General features: G+C 44.3%; 1 protein-coding gene across 6 annotated transcripts in view; it reads right to left on the bottom strand.

Moving 5' to 3' along the window:
• The window catches only part of EEA1 (early endosome antigen 1), a 206943-nt gene that overhangs the window by 24535 nt on the left and 160821 nt on the right, over positions 1-21587 (bottom strand). For all 6 annotated transcript variants that reach the window (XM_077265415.1, XM_077265418.1, XM_077265414.1 and 3 more), the window contains 2 exons: positions 16100-16201; positions 11979-12164 (listed from right to left, as the gene is read on the bottom strand). In XM_077265415.1, the coding sequence (XP_077121530.1) occupies positions 11979-12164; positions 16100-16201 (288 nt within the window). The remainder of the gene's footprint in view (positions 1-11978; positions 12165-16099; positions 16202-21587) is intronic.

Genomic DNA, 21587 nt, shown 5'->3' with positions numbered 1-21587 from the left:
GCGGTGTGCGCCGCAGCGTCGGGCGCTGCAGCGTCGCCGCATGCGTCATGCGCCCCTATATTTAACATGGGGGCGCATGGACATGCGTCGCACTTGCGTTTTGCGCCGCATGCGTCTCTGCGGCGCCCGCGTCCGGGCGCAGAAAGTTGCATTTTTGCTGCGTCCAAAATCAATGAAAAAAAGGACGCATGCGGCGCAAAACGCAGCGTTGTGCATGCGTTTTGCTGCGTTTTTGTTTGCGTTGTGGCGCCGACGCTGCGGCGCACAACGCAAATGTGAACGTAGCCTTATAAGGGTTAAAAGTTGACCAGCAATTTCTCATTTTTACACCACCATTTTTTTTTAGGGACCACATCTCATTTGAAGTCATTTTGAGGGGTCTATATGATAGAAAATACCCAAGTGTGACACCATTCTAAAAACTGCACCCCTCAAGGTGCTCAAAACCACAGTCAAGAAGTTTATTAACCCTTCAGGTGTTTCACAGGAATTTTTGGAATGTTTAAATAAAAATGAACATTTAACTTTTTTTCACACAAAATTTACTTCAGCTCCAATTTGTTTTACTTTACCAAGGGTAACAGGAGAAAATAGATCCCCAAAAGATGTCGTACAATTTGTCCTGAGTACGCCGATACCCCATATGTGGGGGTAAACCACTGTTTGGGCGCATGACAGAGCTCGGAAGCGAAGGAGCGCCATTTGGCTTTTCAATGCGAAATTGACTGGAATTGAGATGGGACGCCATGTTGCGTTTGGAGAGCCCCTGATATGCCTAAACATTGAAACCCCCCACAAGTGACACCATTTTGGAAAGTAGACCCCTTAAGGAACTTATCTAGATGTGTGGTGAGCACTTTGACCCACCAAGTGCTTCACAAAAGTTTATAATGCAGAGCCGTAAAAATAAAAAATCATTTTTTTTCACAAAAATGATCTTTTCGCCCCCAATTTTTTATTTTCCCAAGGGTAAGAGAAGAAATTGGACCCCAAAAATTGTTGTGCAATTTGTCCTGAGTATGCTGATACCCCATATGTGGGTGTAAACCATTGTTTGGGTGCATGGCAGAGCTCGGAAGGGAAGGAGCGCCATTTGACTTTTCAATGCAAAATTGACTGGAATTGAGATGGGACGCCATGTTGCGTTTGGAGAGTCCCTGATGTGCCTAAACATTGAAACCCCCCACAAGTGACACCATTTTGGAAAGTAGACCCCTTAAGGAACTTATCTAGATGTGTGGTGAGCACTTTGACCCAACAAGTGCTTCACAGAAGTTTATAATGCAGAGCCGTAAAAATACAAAATCATATTTTTTCACAAAAATGATCTTTTCGCCCCCAATTTTTCATTTTCCCAAGGGTAAGAGAAGAAATTAGACCACAAAAGTGGTTGTGCAATTTGTCCTGAGTACAACGATACCCCATATGTGGGGGTAAACCACTGTTTGGGCGCATAGCAGAGCTCGGAAGGGAAGGAGCGCCATTTGACTTTTCAATGCAAAATTGACTGGAATTGAGATGGGACACCATGTCGCGTTTGGAGAGCCCCTGATGTGCCTAAACATTAAAACCCCCCACAAGTGACACCATTTTGGAAAGTAGACCCCCTAAGGAACTTATCTTGATGTGTTGTGAGAGCTTTGAACCCCCAAGTGTTTCACTACAGTTTATAACGCAGAGCCGTGAAAATAAAAATTCTTTTTTTTTTTTTTCAGAAAAATGATTTTTTTAGCCCCCAGTTTTGTATTGTCACAAGGGTAACAGGATAAATTGGACCCCAAAAGTTGTTGTCCAATTTGTCCTGAGTACGCTGATACCCCATATGTGGGGGGGAACCACTGTTTGGGCGCATGGCAGAGCTCGGAAGGGAAGGAGCGCCATTTGGAATGCAGACTTAGATGGATTGGTCTGCAGGCGTCATGTTGCATTTGCAGAGCCCCTGATGTACCCAAACAGTATAAACCCCCCATAAGTGACCCCATATTGGAAACTAGACCTCCCAAGGAACTTATCTAGATGTGTTGTGAGAACTTTGAACCCCCAAGTGTTTCACTACAGTTTACAACGCAGTGCCGTGAAAATAAAAAATCCTTTTTTTCCCACAAAAATGATTTTTAGCCCCCCAAATTTTTATTTTCCCAGAGATAACAAGAGAGCTTGGACCCCAAAGGTTGTTGTCCAATTTGTCCTGAGTACGCTGATGCCCCATATGTTAGGGTAAACCCCTGTTTGGGCGCACGGGAGAGCTCGGAAGGGAAGGAGCACTGTTTTACTTTTTCAACGCAGAATTGTCTGGAATTGAGATCGGACGCCATGTCGCGTTTGGAGAGCCCCTGATGTGCCTGAACAGTGGAAACTCCCCAATTCTACCTGAAACTAATCAAAACACACCCCTACCCCTAATCCCAACTGTAACCCTAACCACACCCCTAACCCTGACACACCCCTAATTCTAATCCCAACCCTAATCCCAACTGTAAATGTAATCCGAACCCTAACCCTAACTTTAGCCCCAACCCTATCCCTAACTTTAGCCCCAACCCTATCCCTAACTTTAGCCCCAACCCTATCCCTAACTTTAGCCCCAACCCTAACCCTAACTTTAGCCCCAACCCTAACTTTATCCCCAACCCTATCCCTAACTTCAGCCCTAACCCTAGCCCTAACCCTAACCCTAGCCCTAACGGGAAAATGGAAATAAATTTTTTTAATTTTATTATTTTTCCCTAACTAAGGGGGTGATGAAGGGGGGTTTGATTTACTTTTATAGCGTTTTTTATATCGGATTTTTATGATTGGCAGCTGTCACACACTAAAAGACGCTTTTTATAGCAAAAAAGTTTTTGCGTCTCCACATTTTGAGACCTATAATTTTTCCGTATTTTGGTCCACAGAGTCATGTGAGGTCTTGTTTTTTGCGGGACGAGTTGACGTTTTTATATGTAACATTTTCGGACATGTGACAGTTTTTGATCACTTTTTATTCCGATTTTTGTGAGGCAGAATGACCAAAAACCAGCTATTCATGAATTTCTTTTGGGGGAGGCGTTTATACCGTTCCACGTTTGGTAAAATTGATAAAGCAGTTTTATTCGTCGGGTCAGTACGATTACAGCGATATCTCATTTATACGATTTTTTTATGTTTTGGCGCTTTTATACGATAAAAGCCATTTTATAGAAAAAATAATTATTTTGGCATCGCTTTATTCTGAGGACTATAACTTTTTTATTTTCTTGGTTATGATGCTATATGGTGGCTCGTTTTTTGCGGGACAAGATGACGTTTTCAGCGGTACCATGGTTATTTATATCTGTCTTTTTGATCGCGTGTTATTTCACTTTTTGTTCGGCGGTATAATAATAAAGCGTTGTTTTTTGGCTCGTTTTTTTTTTTTTTTCTTACGGTGTTCACTGAAGGGGTTAACTAGTGGGACAGTTTTATAGGTTGGGTTGTTACGGACGCGGCAATACTAAATATGTGTACTTTTATTGTTTTTTTTTTTTGTTTTTTTTTTAGATAAAGAAATGTATTTATGGGAATAATATTTTTTTTTTTTCTTCTTTATTTAGGATTTTTTTTTTATTTTTTATTTTTTTTTTTTACACACGTGGAAATTTTTTTTTTCACTTTTTTATTTTGTCCCAGGGGGGGACATCACAGATCGCCGATCTGATAGTTTGCATAGCACTCTATCAGATCGGCGATCTCACTCATCGCTGCAGGCTTACAGAGCTGCAGCTGCAGCCTGCTCCTGACCCGGAAGTTCTCCCTGCAGGACCCGGATGCAGCCCCGCGGCCATTTTGGATCCGGGGCCTGCAGGGAGGAGACGCTCGGTACAAGGTGAGTACATTCCCTTGTACCGATCGTCTCAGGGAAGCCCGCAGGGAGCCCCCTCCCTGCGCGATGCTTCCCTATACCGCCGGTACACCGCGATCATGTTTGATCGCGGTGTGCCGGGGGTTAATGTGCCAGGGGCGGTCCGTGACCGCTCCTGGCACATAGTGCCGGATGTCAGATGCGATAGGCAGCTGACACCCGGCCGCGCTCCCCCCGTGAGCGCGGCCGATCGCATATGACGTACTATCCCGTCACTGGGTATTAAGTCCCAGGTCACCTTGACGGGATAGTACGTCATATGGGATTAAGGGGTTAATAATAATGGTATGAAATGGGGAGTGATGGAGTCAAAAAGTAAGAACCCTCTTTTACTAATACCCACCCTGATCCCACAAATACAGTACATACAGAAAAATCCACAAAAACGTCGCTATGCGTCGTTTTGGAGAAAAAACGCATCCTGCAAAAGTGCTTGCAGGATGCGTTTTTTCTCCATTGACTTGCATTAGCGACGCATTGCCACACGCCGCAACCGTTGTGCGACAGTTGCGTCAGACCGTCGCCACCAAAAAACGTTGCTTGTAACGTTTTTTGGTGCGTCGTGCCCGTCTTTTCCGACCGCGCATGTGCGGCCGGAACTCCGCCCCCCCGCACCTCACAATGGGGCAGCGGATGCGTTGAAAAACAGCATCCGCTGCCCCCGTTGTGCGGCGCTTGCACAGTATGCGTCGGGTGCGCAGCAACGTCGCATTGCGACGTGCAGTGCACGACGCTAATGTGAAAGTAGCCTTAATTGTACCTTTTTACAAATAAAAATAACTGACGTTTTAGGATGATCACTGTTCTAGTAAATGACTAGGTCATGGTATTCATCAAAGCAACCTGGACCTATGAGGTCCAGAAGGCGCCATGATAAGATTACAGATAATGATAAGATTGTGGCTTCCATTAGAAATGGAAGCCCTGATTCGGATGGAAACAAAGCCATTAAAATTCTACAAAGGTACCAAACGTTTCAGTTTACCACCTTTCGTTTTTGGACTTTCAGCTCTTACTTAGCTTTTTCCAAGAGCCATAACTTTTGCATTTTAAGCTTATTTTAGCAGAACAAGTTGCAGTTTTGAATGACACCACTCACTTTACCATATAATGTACCGGAAAACAGGAAGAACAGTAAAATTGCAAGTAGAAAAATGCAATTCCGCAATTGTTTGAGGGTTTTTTTTTTTTATGAGGTTCATTGTATAGCAAAAATGACCAAAGACCCGCAAGATTTTATTCTTCCGTCCATGGAGGAGGGTTTTGTGTGCACTGAGCTGACATTTGGTTTGATACAATCTAGGAGTACATTTATTTTTGGAGGAAGTGCGACGAACTAAAAGCAGCAATTCTAGGCTTCAATTTATTTTTTATTTTTGTGTTTAATGTATGGTTTCAATAATTTTCTATTTTGATATTTTGGACTTTTTTCGCGAGAGAATATACACTCACCGGCCACTTTATTAGGTACACCATGCTAGTAACGGGTTGGACCCCCTTTTGCCTTCAGAACTGCCTCAATTCTTCGTGGCATAGATTCAACAAGGTGCTGGAAGCATTCCTCAGAGATTTTGGTCCATATTGACATGATGGCATCACACAGTTGCCGCAGATTTGTCGGCTGCACATCCCAAAGATGCTCCATACAAGGCAGGATGGATCCATGCTTTCATGTTGTTTACGCCAAATTCTGACCCTACCATCCGAATGTCGCAGCAGAAATCAAGACTCATCAGACCAAGCAACGTTTTTCCAATCTTCTACTGTCCAATTTCGATGAGCTTGTACAAATTGTAGCCTCAGTTTCCTGTTCTTAGCTGAAAGGAGTGGTACCCGGTGTGGTCTTCTGCTGCTGTAGCCCATCTGCCTCAAAGTTCGACGCACTGTGCGTTCAGAGATGCTCTTAGGCCTACCTTGGTTGTAACGGGTGGCGATTTGAGTCACTGTTGCCTTTCTATCAGCTCGAACCAGTCTGCCCATTCTCCTCTGACCTCTGGCATCAACAAGGCATTTCCGCCCACAGAACTGCCGCTCACTGGATTTTTTTTCTTTTTCGGACCATTCTCTGTAAACCCTAGAGATGGTTGTGCGTGAAAATCCCAGTAGATCAGCAGTTTCTGAAATACTCAGACCAGCCCTTCTGGCACCAACAACCATGCCACGTTCAAAGGCACTCAAATCACCTTTCTTCCCCATACTGATGCTCGGTTTGAACTGCAGGAGATTGTCTTGACCATGTCTACATGCCTAAATGCACTGAGTTGCCGCCATGTGATTGGCTGATTAGAAATTAAGTGTTAACAAGAAGTTGGACAGGTGTACCTAATAAAGTGGCCGGTGAGTGTATGTTGATTTCTTTACTTAATTAATTTTAATGGTGGTGGTGGTGGGGAATTATTCCATTTATATATTTATATAACATATACTTACATATACATGCACATACATAGAGCATACCGTATTTTGAGGACTATAAGACTCACCCCAAATTTTGGGGACAAATATAGGTAAAAAATGTTTATAATAAAATTGTGATGCGTCTTGTAGTCCACTTCCAGGGGTGTGGATCGTGGGGAGGGAGTTAGCTGCGGTGAAGCAAGGTCCCAGAAGGCAGGGTCGCTGCTGCAGGAAGCTGGCAGCTGCAGGGGTGGCGTGATGCTGAGGGCCCCAGGCTGGGAGGAGAGGATGTTCGGAGATGTGAGGCTGAGGTATGCCCTGGGCTTTCACACAATGTCATCCCTGCACTTCTCATCGTTTTTACTGTGGTGGACTACAGGAAAATGGCTGCTGATGGTGGCGTATGCTCACATTGAGTTATGGGAGCCGAGATTATTTCTGCGCAAGCGTTGGAGCTTTGCCCCACTCCTGCTGCTTAATTCCTGCAGCAGTGACCCTGGCTCCTGGGATCTTGCACCACAGCAGCTGCCCCCTCCTCAACCCGGTAAGCTACATCTGAATCATATGCCACACCTCAAGTTTAAAAGAGGAAAATCGGAAAAAAAAGAATTTTAAGTGTGAAAATGGGAGACCATCTTATAGTCCGAATTTAGCTTACTGGGGCGGTAGTGGAGCGGCGTCACAGGAGGCAGGACGTGCTGCAGTAAGCTGGCAGTGGTAGCAGTGAGGAGATGCTGCTGGTCGAGTTGGAAGAAGGGGTGGAGGAATAGCAATGGACTTCAGGAAAATGGCGCCAGTAGACACGCATGCGCAGATTGAGATCTCGTCTTGTCAGTGAGCCGAGATCTAAATCTGTGCGTGCGCCAACACCAGATTCAGCTCCTGCCTCACACTTCGTGGACACCCCCTCCGCCCAGCTCACTCCTGTGACCACGCTCCACCACCTCTCCTCCTCCGGAAGCTACATTCGAACTATAAGATGCTGATAATATATTATATATATATATATATATATATATATATATATATATATATATATATCTAATATATAAAGCTGAATGTGTGTGTGTGTGTATGTATGTATGTATGTATGTATGTCCGGGATTGGCATCTGAACCGTAGCAGCTACAGCCACAAAATTTTGCACAGTCACACGTCTGGACCCCGAGAGCGTCATAGGCTATGTTGTGAGGTGAAATTTTAACCCCGCGCTTTCCAATTCACCAAACAATTTTGCCCCTATCTACATAATGGGGAAAAAGTGAAAGGAAAAGTGTTGGAGGCGTCGCAGCTACAGGCACAAAATTTTGCACAGTCACACGTCTGGACCCTGAGAGCGTCAAAGCTATATTGTGAGGTGAAATTTTAACCCCGCGCTTTCCAATTCACCAAACAATTTTGCCCCTATCTACATAATGGGGAAAAAATGAAAGGAAAAGTGTTGGAGGCAAATTAACAGCTGCCAGATGTGAACAAGGGGGACTTAAAGAATGACAGCGATGGCACCAAAGAGTATATACTGTACAGTTGCTAAGGTGGGGCCCCAACATGGGATAATCACACCACCACGGGGATATGAACACACACACAAAATGCGCCACACACTACCACGTGCTCGAACACATATACCACCCTCAGTGCACATTTCACCACACATACACCAACCTCGCCACATAAAAGTAGAAACACAAAAGTCGCCGCTCAAAACTCGCCACGCGCAAAACTCTCCACATGCAAAACTCGCCACACGTGCAAAACTCGCCACACGCAAAACTTGCACACGCAGAAAAATTGCCACACGCAGAAAAATTGCCACATGCACAAAAGTTGCAACACATGCAAAAGTTGCCTCACACAAAACTTGCACATACTCAAAAGGCACCACACATAAAACTCGCCACGCGCAAAACTCGCCATGCGCAAAACTTGCTGCACACAACTTGCTACACTAACCTGTCACATGCAACTCGACACACAAAAAGTTGCTACACGCATGTCGGCACACAAAACTCATCTCACAAAAGTCCCTACATGCATGTCGCCACACGCAACTCAACACACACAACTTGACACACGAAACTCGCCCTAAAACACACACAAGTCTGGTATCCTTCAAAAATAAAAATCTGATTAATAAGCAGACAAACTACAAGAGCAACAAATGTACCATATAGGAATCCGGCAGCTGTCAGTCACATGACCAGTCTATTATGTGTATGTGTGAGCTAATATATACTGCCAGGGGGTGGGCTTACTGTTGGCTGGGGATTTATCAGGCTGCCATTTTAGCTTACAAATACTGAGGTAAAAATACTGACCAAATAACGTGTGAACGAGGGCTAATACAGGAGGAGATGACATACAGCTATATACTATATACAGGAGATGACACACAGGTATATACTATTTACAGGGGAGATGACACACAGGTATATACTATATACAGGAGGAGATGACACACAGATATATACTATATACAGGAGAGATGACACACAGGTATATACTATATAGAGGAGGAGATGACATACAGGTACATACTACATACAGGAGGAGATGACATACAGGTATATACTATATACAGGAGGAGATGACACACAGGTATATACTATATACAGGAGCAGATTACCTACAGGTATATAGTATATACAGGAGGAGATGACACAGGTATATGCTATGTATAGGAGGAGATGACATACAGGTATATACTATATACAGGAGATGACACACAGATATATACTATATATAGGTGAGATGACACACAGGTATATACTATATACAGGAGATTACATACAGGTATATCTAATATATAAAGCTGAATGTGTGTATGTATGTATGTGTGTATGTCCGGGATTGGCATCTGTACCGTCGCAGCTACAGCCACAAAATTTTGCACAGTCACACGTCTGGACCCCGAGAGCGTCATAGGCTATGTTGTGAGGTGAAATTTTAACCCCGCGCGTTCCAATTCACCAAACAATTTTGCTCCTATCTACATAATGGGGAAAAAGTGAAGGGAAAAGTGTTGGAGGAAAATTGACAGCTGCCAGATGTGAACAATGAGGACTTAAAGAATGAGAGCGATGGCGACAAAGAGTATATACCGTACAGTTGCTAAGGTGGGGCCCCGACATGGGATACTCACCACACACGGGGATATGAACACAAACACAAAATGCGCCACACACTACCACGTGCTTGAACACATATACCACCCTCAGCACACATTTCACCACACACACACACCAACCTCGCCACATAAAAGTCGAAACACAAAAGTCACCACTCAAAACTCGCTACATTCAAAACTCGCTACATGCAAAACTCGCCATATGCAAAACTAGGCTCACGCAAAACTCGCCACACGTGCAAAACTCACCTCATGGAAAACTCACCTCATGCAAAACTTGCACACACAGAAAAATTGCCACATGTACAAAAGTTGCACCACATGCAAAAGTTGCCTCACACAAAACTTGCACATACTCAAAATGCACCACACATAAAACTCGCCATGCGCAAAACTCGCCATGCACAAATCTTGCTGCACACAACTTGCTACACTAACCTGTCACATGCAACTCAACACACAAAATGTTGCTACACGCATGTCGCCACACAAAACTCATCTCACAAAAGTCGCTACATGCATGTCGCCACACGCAACTCAACACACACAACTTGACACATGAAACTCGCCCTAAAACACACACAAGTCTGGTATTATCCTTCAAAAATAAAAATCTGATTAATAAGCAAACTACAAGAGCAACAAATGTACCATATAGGAAATACGGCAGCTGTCAGTCACATGACCTGTCTATTATGTGTATGTGTGAGCTAATATATACTGCCAGGGGGGAGGGCTTCCTGTTGGCTGGGGATTTATCAGGCTGCCAATAGCAACCAATCACAGCTCAGCTTCTATTTTGCTACAGTTAATTAACCTGAGCTCTGATTGGTTAATATAGGCAACAAAGACATTCTCAGTATAACAAAGCTAATATATGTTGTGAAATGCTTCTATTTGCTTAGTTTTTGCCTTTTAATAATTACATTTCTATCTATTTGTTTTGTGGTTTTTGTGTGCAGAATAAATTTTTGTTAACACATTCTATTTTGCTAACAGCAGTCATTAACCCGGGCGAAGCCGGGTAGTACAGCTAGTATATATATATATATATATATATATATATATATATATAAATATATATATATTTTTTTAGAATCTGGTCTGTGTCTGTTTAAAAATCTTTGATGCTATAATCACAGCAATCCTCCTGTACGCCAGTGAAGTCTGGGGCCCTCACACATACCCAGAATGGTCACCGTGGGATTCCAGTCCAACATAAATATTCCACCTGGAATTCTGTTAACACCTTCTCCAGGTCCATCGGAGCACAACCAACAGTGCCTGTCGGGCTGAGCTGGGCAGATTCCCACTGCACCTAGCAGTCCTGAAAAGGGTGCTGTCCTTCAGGGGTCACCTACAGAGTAGCAACCCAAGCTCCCATCACCATAAAGCCATGCTACATATAGGTGGTCCCCACAAACCAGGACCCCCGGGACAGCTCACCCAAACCCTACCTGACCGAACCGTCAACCAAAGCATCCTGACAAAAGCCAGAATCAGGATGGTAGACGAGGGACAGGAGAGGTACGTCAGTGACTGGAGGAACGAGATCAGCAGCTCTCAGAAACTGACCATGTACCAGATTCTACAGAGAGGCTACAGACTGGCTCCATATCTGAAGAAACTCCCAGACCCCAGAGACTGCCAGATTGTGAGCTGGTATAGACTCAGTGCCCACAACCTGGCCATCGAGGCCGGCCGGCACAGACAGAGCTACAAGCCCAGGCAAGACAGACCGTGCCTACACTGTGACCTGTAGGATGAGACCCACTTCCTGCTACACTGCACCAAATACTCAGCAGTGAGGGACACTCACTTCAGGAGGCTATCCGACCTCTTCCCAGATTTCAGCTCCATGAAGGAGGAAGAAAAAACATTCTGCTGGGGGAAGAAGAGAGCGCGGTGGAGATAGCAGCGCAGCATGTAAGCGCGTGCCATAAGCTGCGAGAAAGACAACCATGATATGCCATGGACTTCCTTAGCCCCCACCTTGTGCCCCATCCATCGTTCGCACAGTCCACACCCATTATCCCCACAGTCCCTACTCCCTATTACCTACTGTACACGTGCTTCAGCAAAACTAATGTTTATTTGGTCCTGCCAATAAAGCTACCTATCTATATATATGTATGTGTATATACATATACATAATATATATATTTTTTAATTTATTTACACACACACTATATATATATATATATATATATATATATATATATATATATATATATATATATATATATATATATATATATATATATATATATACACACACACACATATATATTATATATATATTTTTATTTTGACCCTACATTATGCTACTCTCGGATTACACATCAAAAACCCTGCTGATGGACTACATGTAACAAGTTATTTCTTGTAATATTCCCAAATGAAAGATCCTCAGCATTATGCAGTTGTAGGTGCAAATATCCTAACATTTATAGATGTACTATAAGGTAATAATATTCTGCTTTTTCAGATAAGCTCTTATAACACAATGCTATGGAGAGGATAAGAAGCATATCATATGATAAATAAAAGGAGGCAGAAGTAAGTTGCAAATACCTTCTCCTTTAACTGTCCACTGAGGGCTTGTATATCCTTTTGGTGTTTTTTCTTATCTTCCTCAGAAGATGACTGGATCTTTTTCATCTGTGTCTGAAGTCCTTGTTGAAGTTTTTCCTTTTCTTGTATGGAGCGCTGCAGCTTTTCATTAATAGCCTGTATTTCACTCTTCAGCTTGGTGGACTCCTAAAAATAGGTTATAAAACATTAATATAGAGCTAATAAACATTGCTTTAGGCCAAATAAGCCACCTTAAAAATGTATATACATATGTCAGTGTAGCCATTTGGCTAACGAATTGACACCCAAAAAACTAACCTTCCTCTATAAGACATTTTATTGTGCAAGAGTATGAAAACAAATTCACATATTGTATTAGGCATCACATTAAGGCTATGTGCACACAATGCGGATTTGCTGCGGATCCACAGCGGATTTTTCCACGCAGAAACGCTGCAGAACCGCACTGTGATGTACAGTACAATGTTAGTCAATGGGGAGAAAAAAAAAGCTGTGCAGATGGTGGGGAAAAATCAGTGCGGAATTGCTGCGGATTTCAAAGAAGTGCATGTCACTTATTTTGTGCGGATCTGCAGCGTTTCTGCTCTCCTCCATGTTAAAAATCCGCAGAAAATACGCACAAAAACCGCATCAATTGAGCAAAAAAAAAAGCACAAAATCCGCATAAAAACCGTGGCAAATCCGCGGCTGCGGCTTCTTCCTGGAGATGCGGATTTTGTGCAGAAAATTCTGCACCTCTTTTCCTACGTGTGCACATAGCCTTATACTTTCCAGTAGCACATTATTACTATTCCTACACAGTAATCATGATGGGAAAGGGCAAATACAGAAAATATGACCAAATTACTATTTAATTGAATTCAGAAAAAAAAAATAAAAAAAGAAAGAAAGAAATGCTAATCAATAAATTATGTTACCCCAAAATGTTGCCACTGGAAAATACCACTGATCATACAAAGGACAAGTTATCATACTGCTACATATTAATGGCACCTGGGATGGAAGAATGGAAAAATCGCTTGATCCTTGGGGCCCAAAATAAGACTGTTCCTTAAGGGGTTAAGCAAATTAAGACTTTTTTTAAACCCCATAATCTTGAAGTATTAGCGGAGGCAAGAAGCATATTCCTTCCTATATACCACGCACAGACTGCAACTTTTCAAGTGTTATATAAATGCAAAGCTTTAGAGAAGAACAATCTAAAATAAACTGAACCTCCGCAGATACACAGCCTTGATTAACCCCTTAGTAGCTGAGCCAATTTTGACCTTAATGACCAAGCCAAATTTTACAATTCTGACCACTGTCACTATGTAGTTATAACTCTGGAACGCTTCAAAAGATCCCACTGATTCTGAGACTGTTTTTTCCTGACATATTGTACTTCATTGTTAGTGGTAAAATTTCTGCCATGGGACTTGTGTTTGAGTAAAAAAACAGAAATGTGGCAAAAATGTGGAAATTTTTGCAATTTTCAAACTTTTAGTTTTTATGCTCTTAAACCAGAGAGTGGTGTCACACAAAATAGTTAATAAGTAACATTTCCCACATGTCTACTTTACATCAGCACAATTTTTGAAACATAGTTTTTTTTGTTAGGAAGTTATAAGGGTTAAAAGCTGATCAGCAAGGTCTCATGTTTCCAACAAAATTTAAAAAAACATTTTTAGGGGCCATCTCACATTTTGAAGTGACTTTGAGGGGCCTATATCACAGAAAATATCCAAAATTGACACCATTCTAAAATCTGCACCCCTCAGGGTCCTCAAAACCACATTCAAGAAGTTTATTAAACCTTCAGGTGCTTCACAGGAACTGAAGCAATGTGGAAGGAAAAAAATGAACATTTAAAGGGAACCTGTCACCAGGTTTGGTCGATATGAGATACGGCCATCACCTTTTAGGGCTGATATACAGCATTCTATAATGCTGTATATCTGCCCTCAACCCGACCTGAAGAACTGAAAAATAACTTTTATTATACTCACCTACGGGGCGGTATGGCCCGAGGGGTGTAGCTCTTCTTGGTCCAGCGCCTCCCATCTTATGATCGCTGTCCTCCTTCTTGGTTCGTGTAGATGATGTGTCCCTACTAGTGATGAGCGAGTATATTCGTTGCTCGGGTTTTCCCGAGCACGCTCGGGTGGTCTCCGAATATTTGTTAGTGCTCGGAGATTTAGTTTTCGTTGACGCAGCTGCATGATTTACGGCTGCTAGACAGGCTGAGTACATGTGAGGAATGCCTGTTTGTTAGGGAATTCCCACATGTATTCAGCCTGTCTAGAAGCTGTAAATCATTCAGCTGAGGCGACGAAAACTAAATCTCCGAACACTAAGGCTACGTTCACATATGCGGTCGACGCCGCAGCGTCGCCGCATGCGTCATGCGCCCCTATATTTAACATGGGGGCGCATGGACATGCGTCGCACTTGCGTTTTGCGCCGCATGCGTCCCTGCGGCGCCCACGTCCGGGCGCAGAGGACGCAGCAAGTTGCATTTTTGCTGCGTCCAAAATCAATGAAAAAAAGGACGCATGCGGCGCAAAACGCAGCGTTGTGCATGCGTTTTGCTGCGTTTTTGTTTGCGTTGTGCGTTGCGGCGCCGACGCTGCGGCGCACAACGCAAATGTGAACGTAGCCTAACAAATACTCTGAGATCACCCGAGTGTGCTCGGGAAAACCCAAGCAACAAGTATACTCGCTCATCACTAATCCCTATGTCATCCACACAGTTTGATCGGCATCGTGCAGGCGTACTTATTTGCCCTGTTGAGGGCAGAGCAAAGTACTGCAGTGTGCAGGCACTGGGAAAGGTCAGAGAGGCCCAGCGCCTGCGCACTGCGGGACCTTGCTCTGCCCTCAACAAGGCACAGAAGTACACCTGCGCAGGAGCGCAATGCCGAGCAGACTGTGTGGATGACAAACCAAGAAGGTGAACAGTGATCTTAAGATGGGAGGCGCCGGATCAAGAAGAGCGACACACCTTGGACCAGACCGCCAGGTGAGTATAATAAAAGTTATTTTTCTTCTCTTTCAGGTTGGGTTAGGGGCTTATCTACAGCATTATAGAATGCTGTATATCCACCCTGAAAGGCGGTGGCTGTAACTCGTATCTGCCAAACCTGGTGACAGGTTCCCTTTAACTTAGTTTCACAAAATAATTAATTTAGCCTAAACCATTTTTTACTTTCAAAGGGTAACAGGAGAAAATGGACCACAAAATGTGTTGTACAATTTCTCCTGAGTACGCCGATGCCCTATATGTGGGGGGAAATCTACTGTTTGAGAGCACAGCATGGCTCGGAAGGGAAGCCGCACCATTTGACTTTTTGAACGTAAAATTGGCTGAAATCGAGAGCAGACGCCATGTCGCATTTGGAGAGCCCCTGATGTGCCTAAACAGTGGAAACCGCCCACAAATGACACCATTTTGGAAACCCCACCCCTAAAAGATTTTATCCAGGCATATAGGGATCATTTTCAACCCAGAGGTATGACACAAAATTTGATAACATTACGTGTCAAATTGAGTATGTCATCACTAGTGTTGAGCGCAATTGCTCGCTACTGCAGTTTGCATTGGATGCTTGGGTATGCAGCGAGTATCGTGGGTGTCCAAGTGACATTGTCGAGTCAAAAAAAAAAACATGTGTGGATCCACGATACTCCGTGTATACCCGAGCAGCAAGCACAATTTTAACTCCAACCCTAACCCCATGTAATGGGGTCTATCACAGTGATCCAGTGATCAAAAGGAACCAATACGAAAATTCCCTATTGTTGCTGGGTACCGGCAAGCAGATCTCAGCGGGCGGCCACATTTTTTTTTTTTAATATGTGATCGCTGTTATTCGGTGAATAACGGTGATCATTTGACAGGGACCGTAAAAACCGGCCATGATCACGTTCTCAAGGGTCTCAGCTAGTAGCTGGTAACTGAGACCTGGGAGATTTTCCGACAATGTGTGGGGAGGGGGGAAGTGGAACTGTGGAATAAGTGCCCTTAACTAGCGCCGTTAAAAGGGGCATCTGTGGTCATAAAGGGGTTAAAATACTTGTTTGCTTTCAGCAACATACTGAAGAGAGACTAAAGGTCTTACCTCCTCCTTTTCAGTCAGATGAGTCTTAAGCTCCTGAACCTCTTTAGCTGCCGAGCCGGTCTGGGTCTTCAGCTTAACTTTCAATTCCTCACGGGATTTTTCCTAATAAAATAATGAAACGTCATATGGTTTTTCAATGGTAACATTAATCAGGAGTTATATTTTACATCAAACTGGCAAGTTTTCTCTAGCCGAACTAAAGGTGATAGCTGTGTTGTCTGAACATACTTGGAGTCAGTAGCTGGTTTCACATCAACTTCTACCAGCAAATGAATATACAGTGTCTTGAAAAAGTATGCATACCCTATGAACATTTCCACATTTTTTTTCAAGTTACACCCACAAACTTACCGTATATACTCGAGTATAAGCGGACCCCCCTAATTTTGCCACAAAAAACTGGGAAAACTTAATGACTCGAGTATAAGCCTAGGGTGGGAAATGCAGCAGCTACTGGTAAATGTCAAAAGTAAAAATAGATACCAATAAAAATAAAATTAATTGAGACATAAGTAGGTTAAGTGACTTGAATATCCATATTGAATCAGGAGCCCCATATAATGCTTCATAAAGTTTATGATGGCCCCATAAGATGCTCCATATTAAAATATGCCCTATATAATCCTGCATAAAGGTTAATATTGGCCCCATAAGATGCTCCATAGACACATTTGCCCAATATAGCGCTGCACAAATGCTGATTATAGCCCCATAAGATGCTCCATAAATATATTTGCCCCATATAGTGCTGCACAAACGGTATGGCCCCATAAGATACTCCATACAGACATTTACCCCATATAATGCTGCACAAACGTTAATTATGGCCCCATAAGATGCTCCATAAAGATATATTGCCCCATATAGTGCTGCACAAACGTTATGGCCCCATAAGATACTCCATACAGACACTTGTCCCATATAATGCTGCACAAACGTTGATTATGGCCCCATACAGATACTTGCCCCATATAGTGCTGCACAAATGTTGATTATGGCCCCATATAGTGCTGCACAAACGTTATGGCCCCATAAGATGCTCCATACAGACACTTGCCCCATTTGCTGTTGCTGCGATTAAAAAAAAAAAAAAAAAAAAATCACATACACATACTCACCTCTCCGTCGCTCAGGCCCCCGGCACTTTCAATATTCACCTGCTCCTTGTTCCGGCGCCGCTCCATCTTCAGCATCTTCTGCACTGACGTTCAGGCAGAGGGCGCGCACTAACCACGTCACCGCGCCCTGTGACCTGAGCGTCACTGCGGAAGACGGAGCGGCGCCGGAACAAGGAGCAGGTGAATATCGCGCAGCGCTCCCCCTCCCACATGCTCCTGGAGCGGTGCAGTCCCTGCTTCCCGGCGCCGCAGCTTCTCCCTGTACTGAGTGGTCACCGTTACCGCTCATTCTAATAATGAATATGCGGCTCCACCCCTATGGGGTACCATGTGACCGCTCAGTACAGGAAAAAGCTGGGGGCGCCGGGGAGCCAGGGACCTGCAGGGACTGCACCGGGAGCAGGTGAGTATAAGACAACCCCCGGTCCCCCTTCCCTGCTGACCCCTGGGTATGACTCGAGTATAAGCAGAGAGGGGGACTTTCGGCCCCAAAAAATGGCCTGAAAATCTCGGCTTATACTCGAATATATACGGTAGATTTGTTTTCTATCTGAACTTTATGTGCTATGCCAACACAAAGTAGCAAGTATTTGTGAAGTGTAAAGGAAATGATAGCAGTTTTTTTTAATATTTTAAAAATATAAATCTGAAAATTGTGACGTACATTTATATTCAGCCCCAGAGTCAATACTTTGTAGGACCACCTTTTGCTGCAATTACAGATGCTTGTCTTTTGGGGTATGTGTCTACCAGCTTTTCACATCTTGAGGCTTAAATGTTTGTCCCGTCTTTGCAAACTAACTCTAGCTCAGCAAGATTGGATGGAGAGCATCTGTGAACAGCAATTTTCTCATCTTGCCAGATTTTCAATGGTATTTAGGTCTGGACTGTGACTGGGCCCTTCACACACATGAATATGATTTGATCTAAACCATCTATTGTAGCTCTGACAGTATGTTTAGGGTCTTTGTCCTGCTTGAAGGTGAACCTTCTGCTGCTCCCCCCCAGAATGTGCTGCATTCAACTGTATCGGCATCATAGACGATACAGACAATACAGTTGAAACCAATAATGGAGGAGAGGCTCCCTCCCCATCATTTCCCTCTGTCTATGACAGAGCCGATGCACAATGACGTCACGTCATCGTGCACCATGCTGTGTGTGCCAGGCAGATGACAGTGCAGCTGCTGAGACCGGAGCAGAGCCGGGATCAGCAGGGGAACGAGGAGGAGAGGTGAGTATTTTGGTATATATATATATATATATATGTATGTATATATGTATATATGTATGTATGTATGTATGTATGTATGTATGTATGTATGTATGTATGTATGTATGTATATATGTGACTGGATGGAACCAGGCACTTCTACAAAACAGTCAGAAATCCAGTTTGTCCCACACAGCCATACTCATTACAAGGTATATACACACAAAATACACAGAAGAATGTCTTCACTTACAATCAGCAGCTGGAATATTCAGGGTCTCAACGCCTCAACCTTTGGATCTAAAACAAAGGACCCTGATTTTATACAAAGACTAAAAAATATAGAAATTCAGATCCTCCTGGAAACATGGACCAGAGCCGAAAACGAATCCCTGGTGCCTATTGGATACAAGGAATTCTCGGTCCATGCCCAGAAAAATAAAAACACCAAACAGGGCCGGGGCTCAGGAGGAGTATTGATCTGGTATAAAGAGGAGCTCCACCAGTACATCAAACCGGTGAAGAAAGGAGGCAGCCACATATGGTTCAGAATCAGCAGCTCCATCCTCACCTGCCAGTCTGATGTCCACCTCTGTGCCACCTATATACCACCGCCAGAGTCCCCCTACTTCAATCCAGACTGCTTCGAGATCTTACAAAGAGAAGCCGCCCATTATCAGGCCCTGGGCAAAGTTCTCATCTTTGGAGACCTCAATGCAAGAACAGGGAGAGAGAGAGACTTCCTGACCACGGATGGAAACATCTACATACTTGGAGCAGAGAATGACGGCCAAGACCCTGTACACAGAGAGAAACAGCTATGACAGCACAGTCAACAAAAGTGGCAGAAAGCTCCTGAATGTATGTAGAAGTTTAGGACTTCATATCCTTAATGGACAAAGCAAGGGTGACTCCTTAGGAAGGTATACACTAAACTCCCATGTAGGGAGGAGTGTAGTAGATTACGCCATCACAGATCTGAACCTGGCAGATGTCAGCGCCCTCATAGTCACCCCACAAACGCACCTGTCAGACCACAGCCAACTTCTTCTGTACATGAAATCTACAGAGAAACCATCCACTCAGAAGCCACAGCAGAGCGGCCTCTTCACCCGGCCTCCATCCTATAAATGGTCCAAAATGTCGGCACTAAAGTACAAAGAAGCTTCCAGCAGACCTGAAATACAGCGGATGCTCCACCACTTCTACAACCTTGAGTACAAGCCAAACCCAGAGGGAGTGAGCCAAGCCGCAAAGGACCTCAGTAACATATTCTACGCAATGGCCAGACTGTCCGACCTTAAAAAAGTCGACTACAAGAGACCAAAAGAAACACAGGTCAATGGCTGGTTTGACAGAATGTAAAGCTGTACGAAAGACCTTGAGAACAGCCTCCAACAAGAAACACAGAGACCCCAACCACCTGGGTCTGAGGGAAGCCTATGACTCCATACAAAGGCAGTACAAAACCCTCCTCAGGAGGAAGAAGCAGAGTTACATCTCTACCAAGCTTAACCAACTCCAAGACGCCCTCCAAGACAACTCCATCTGGGAACTATGGACCCACATGGGCACCAAAGACAAGAAAAACAACACCCATATCCAAAATGGCAACCTCTGGCTCCAATACTTCAGAGACCTCTATAAAGACATTCCAAAGGAAGAACTAAGCCAAGAACAGGAAAACATAATGGCGAAACTAAAAGCAATGGAGGAAAAAATCAAAAACTTCCAAAACCCGGTGGATACACCTATAACACTACAGGAAGTAGCCGAGAGACTCTCCTCCATAAGATGTAGAAAAGCCGGTGGCCTGGACGGAATCCTACCGGAAATGCTGAAGTACAGCCCACCAGAAATACAGGCTGCAATGGTCAAACTCTTCAATATTGTGCTGAGTGCCGGCTACTTCCCTTGTACCTGGAACCAAGGCCTCATCACACCCATCCACAAGAGTGGGGACAGGTATGACACAGCCAACTACAGAGGCATATGTGTCAGCAGCAACCTGGGAAAACTGTTCAACAGTATCCTGAACAAGAGGATTCTCACCTTCCTCACCGAGCACAACGTCCTCAGCAAGAGCCAAGCAGGGTTCATGCCGAACCACCGAACCACATCTACACTCTGCACAGCCTCATTCAGAGACACGTCTACAATACAAAGAATGGGAAGATATACGCCTGCTTTGTGGACTTTAAAAAGGCCTTTGATTCAGTGTGGCACCCGGGCTTATTCCTGAAACTGCTGGAGAGCGGAATAGGGGGAAAGACCTACGATGTCATCAAAAGCTCCTACACTGAGAACTGCTGCAGCGTGAGTGTGAATGGCAGAAGAACGGCTTATTTCCAGCAGAGCCGCGGGGTCAGACAAGGCTGCAGCCTAAGTCCAACGCTCTTCAACATTTACATCAACGAGCTGGCTACAGCCCTGGAATCCTCCTCAGCACCAGGTCTCACCATCCACGATGCTCAGGTGAAATTCCTGCTGTATGCAGATGACCTGCTGCTGCTGTCACCAACCGAGAAAGGCCTCCAGGACAACCTGAAAATCCTAGAGAAATTCAGCACCACCTGGGCTCTACCGGTCAACCTAAAGAAAACCAACACCATGGTGTTCCAGAGGAGAAAGAGAAGATCAGACCAGCACCCATCATTTGTCCTCAACAACTGCGACCTCACAGGAACGGACAAATATACCTACCTGGGCCTAGAGATTCACCGGTCAGGGAGCTTCAAACAAGCCATAGAGACCCTGAAAGACAAGGCCTGCAAAACCTTCTATGCCATCCAAAGGAAACTCTACCATCTGAAGCCACCAGTGAGGGTCTGGCTAAAAATCTTCGACTCCATCATCGCCCCAATCCTCCTGTATGGCAGCGAAGTCTGGGGTCCTCACACCTACCCAGACTGGTCAAGGTGGGATTCCAGTCCAACAGAAATATTCCACCTGGAATTCTGCAAGCACCTTCTCCAGGTCCATCGGAGCACCTCCAACAGTGCTTGTCGGGCCGAGCTGGGCAGATTCCCTCTGCACCTAACAGTTCTAAAGAGGGCGCTGTCATTCCGGGCTCACCTGCATAGGAGCAATCCAAGCTCCCATCACCATAAAGCCCTGATACATGTAGGTGAAACAGAAAAACCAGAACCCTCGGAAC

This window comes from Ranitomeya variabilis, chromosome 5, assembly GCF_051348905.1.
Source record: "Ranitomeya variabilis isolate aRanVar5 chromosome 5, aRanVar5.hap1, whole genome shotgun sequence".
NCBI lineage: Eukaryota > Metazoa > Chordata > Amphibia > Anura > Dendrobatidae > Ranitomeya > Ranitomeya variabilis.
This window is presented reverse-complemented; position numbering and strand designations above follow the sequence as displayed.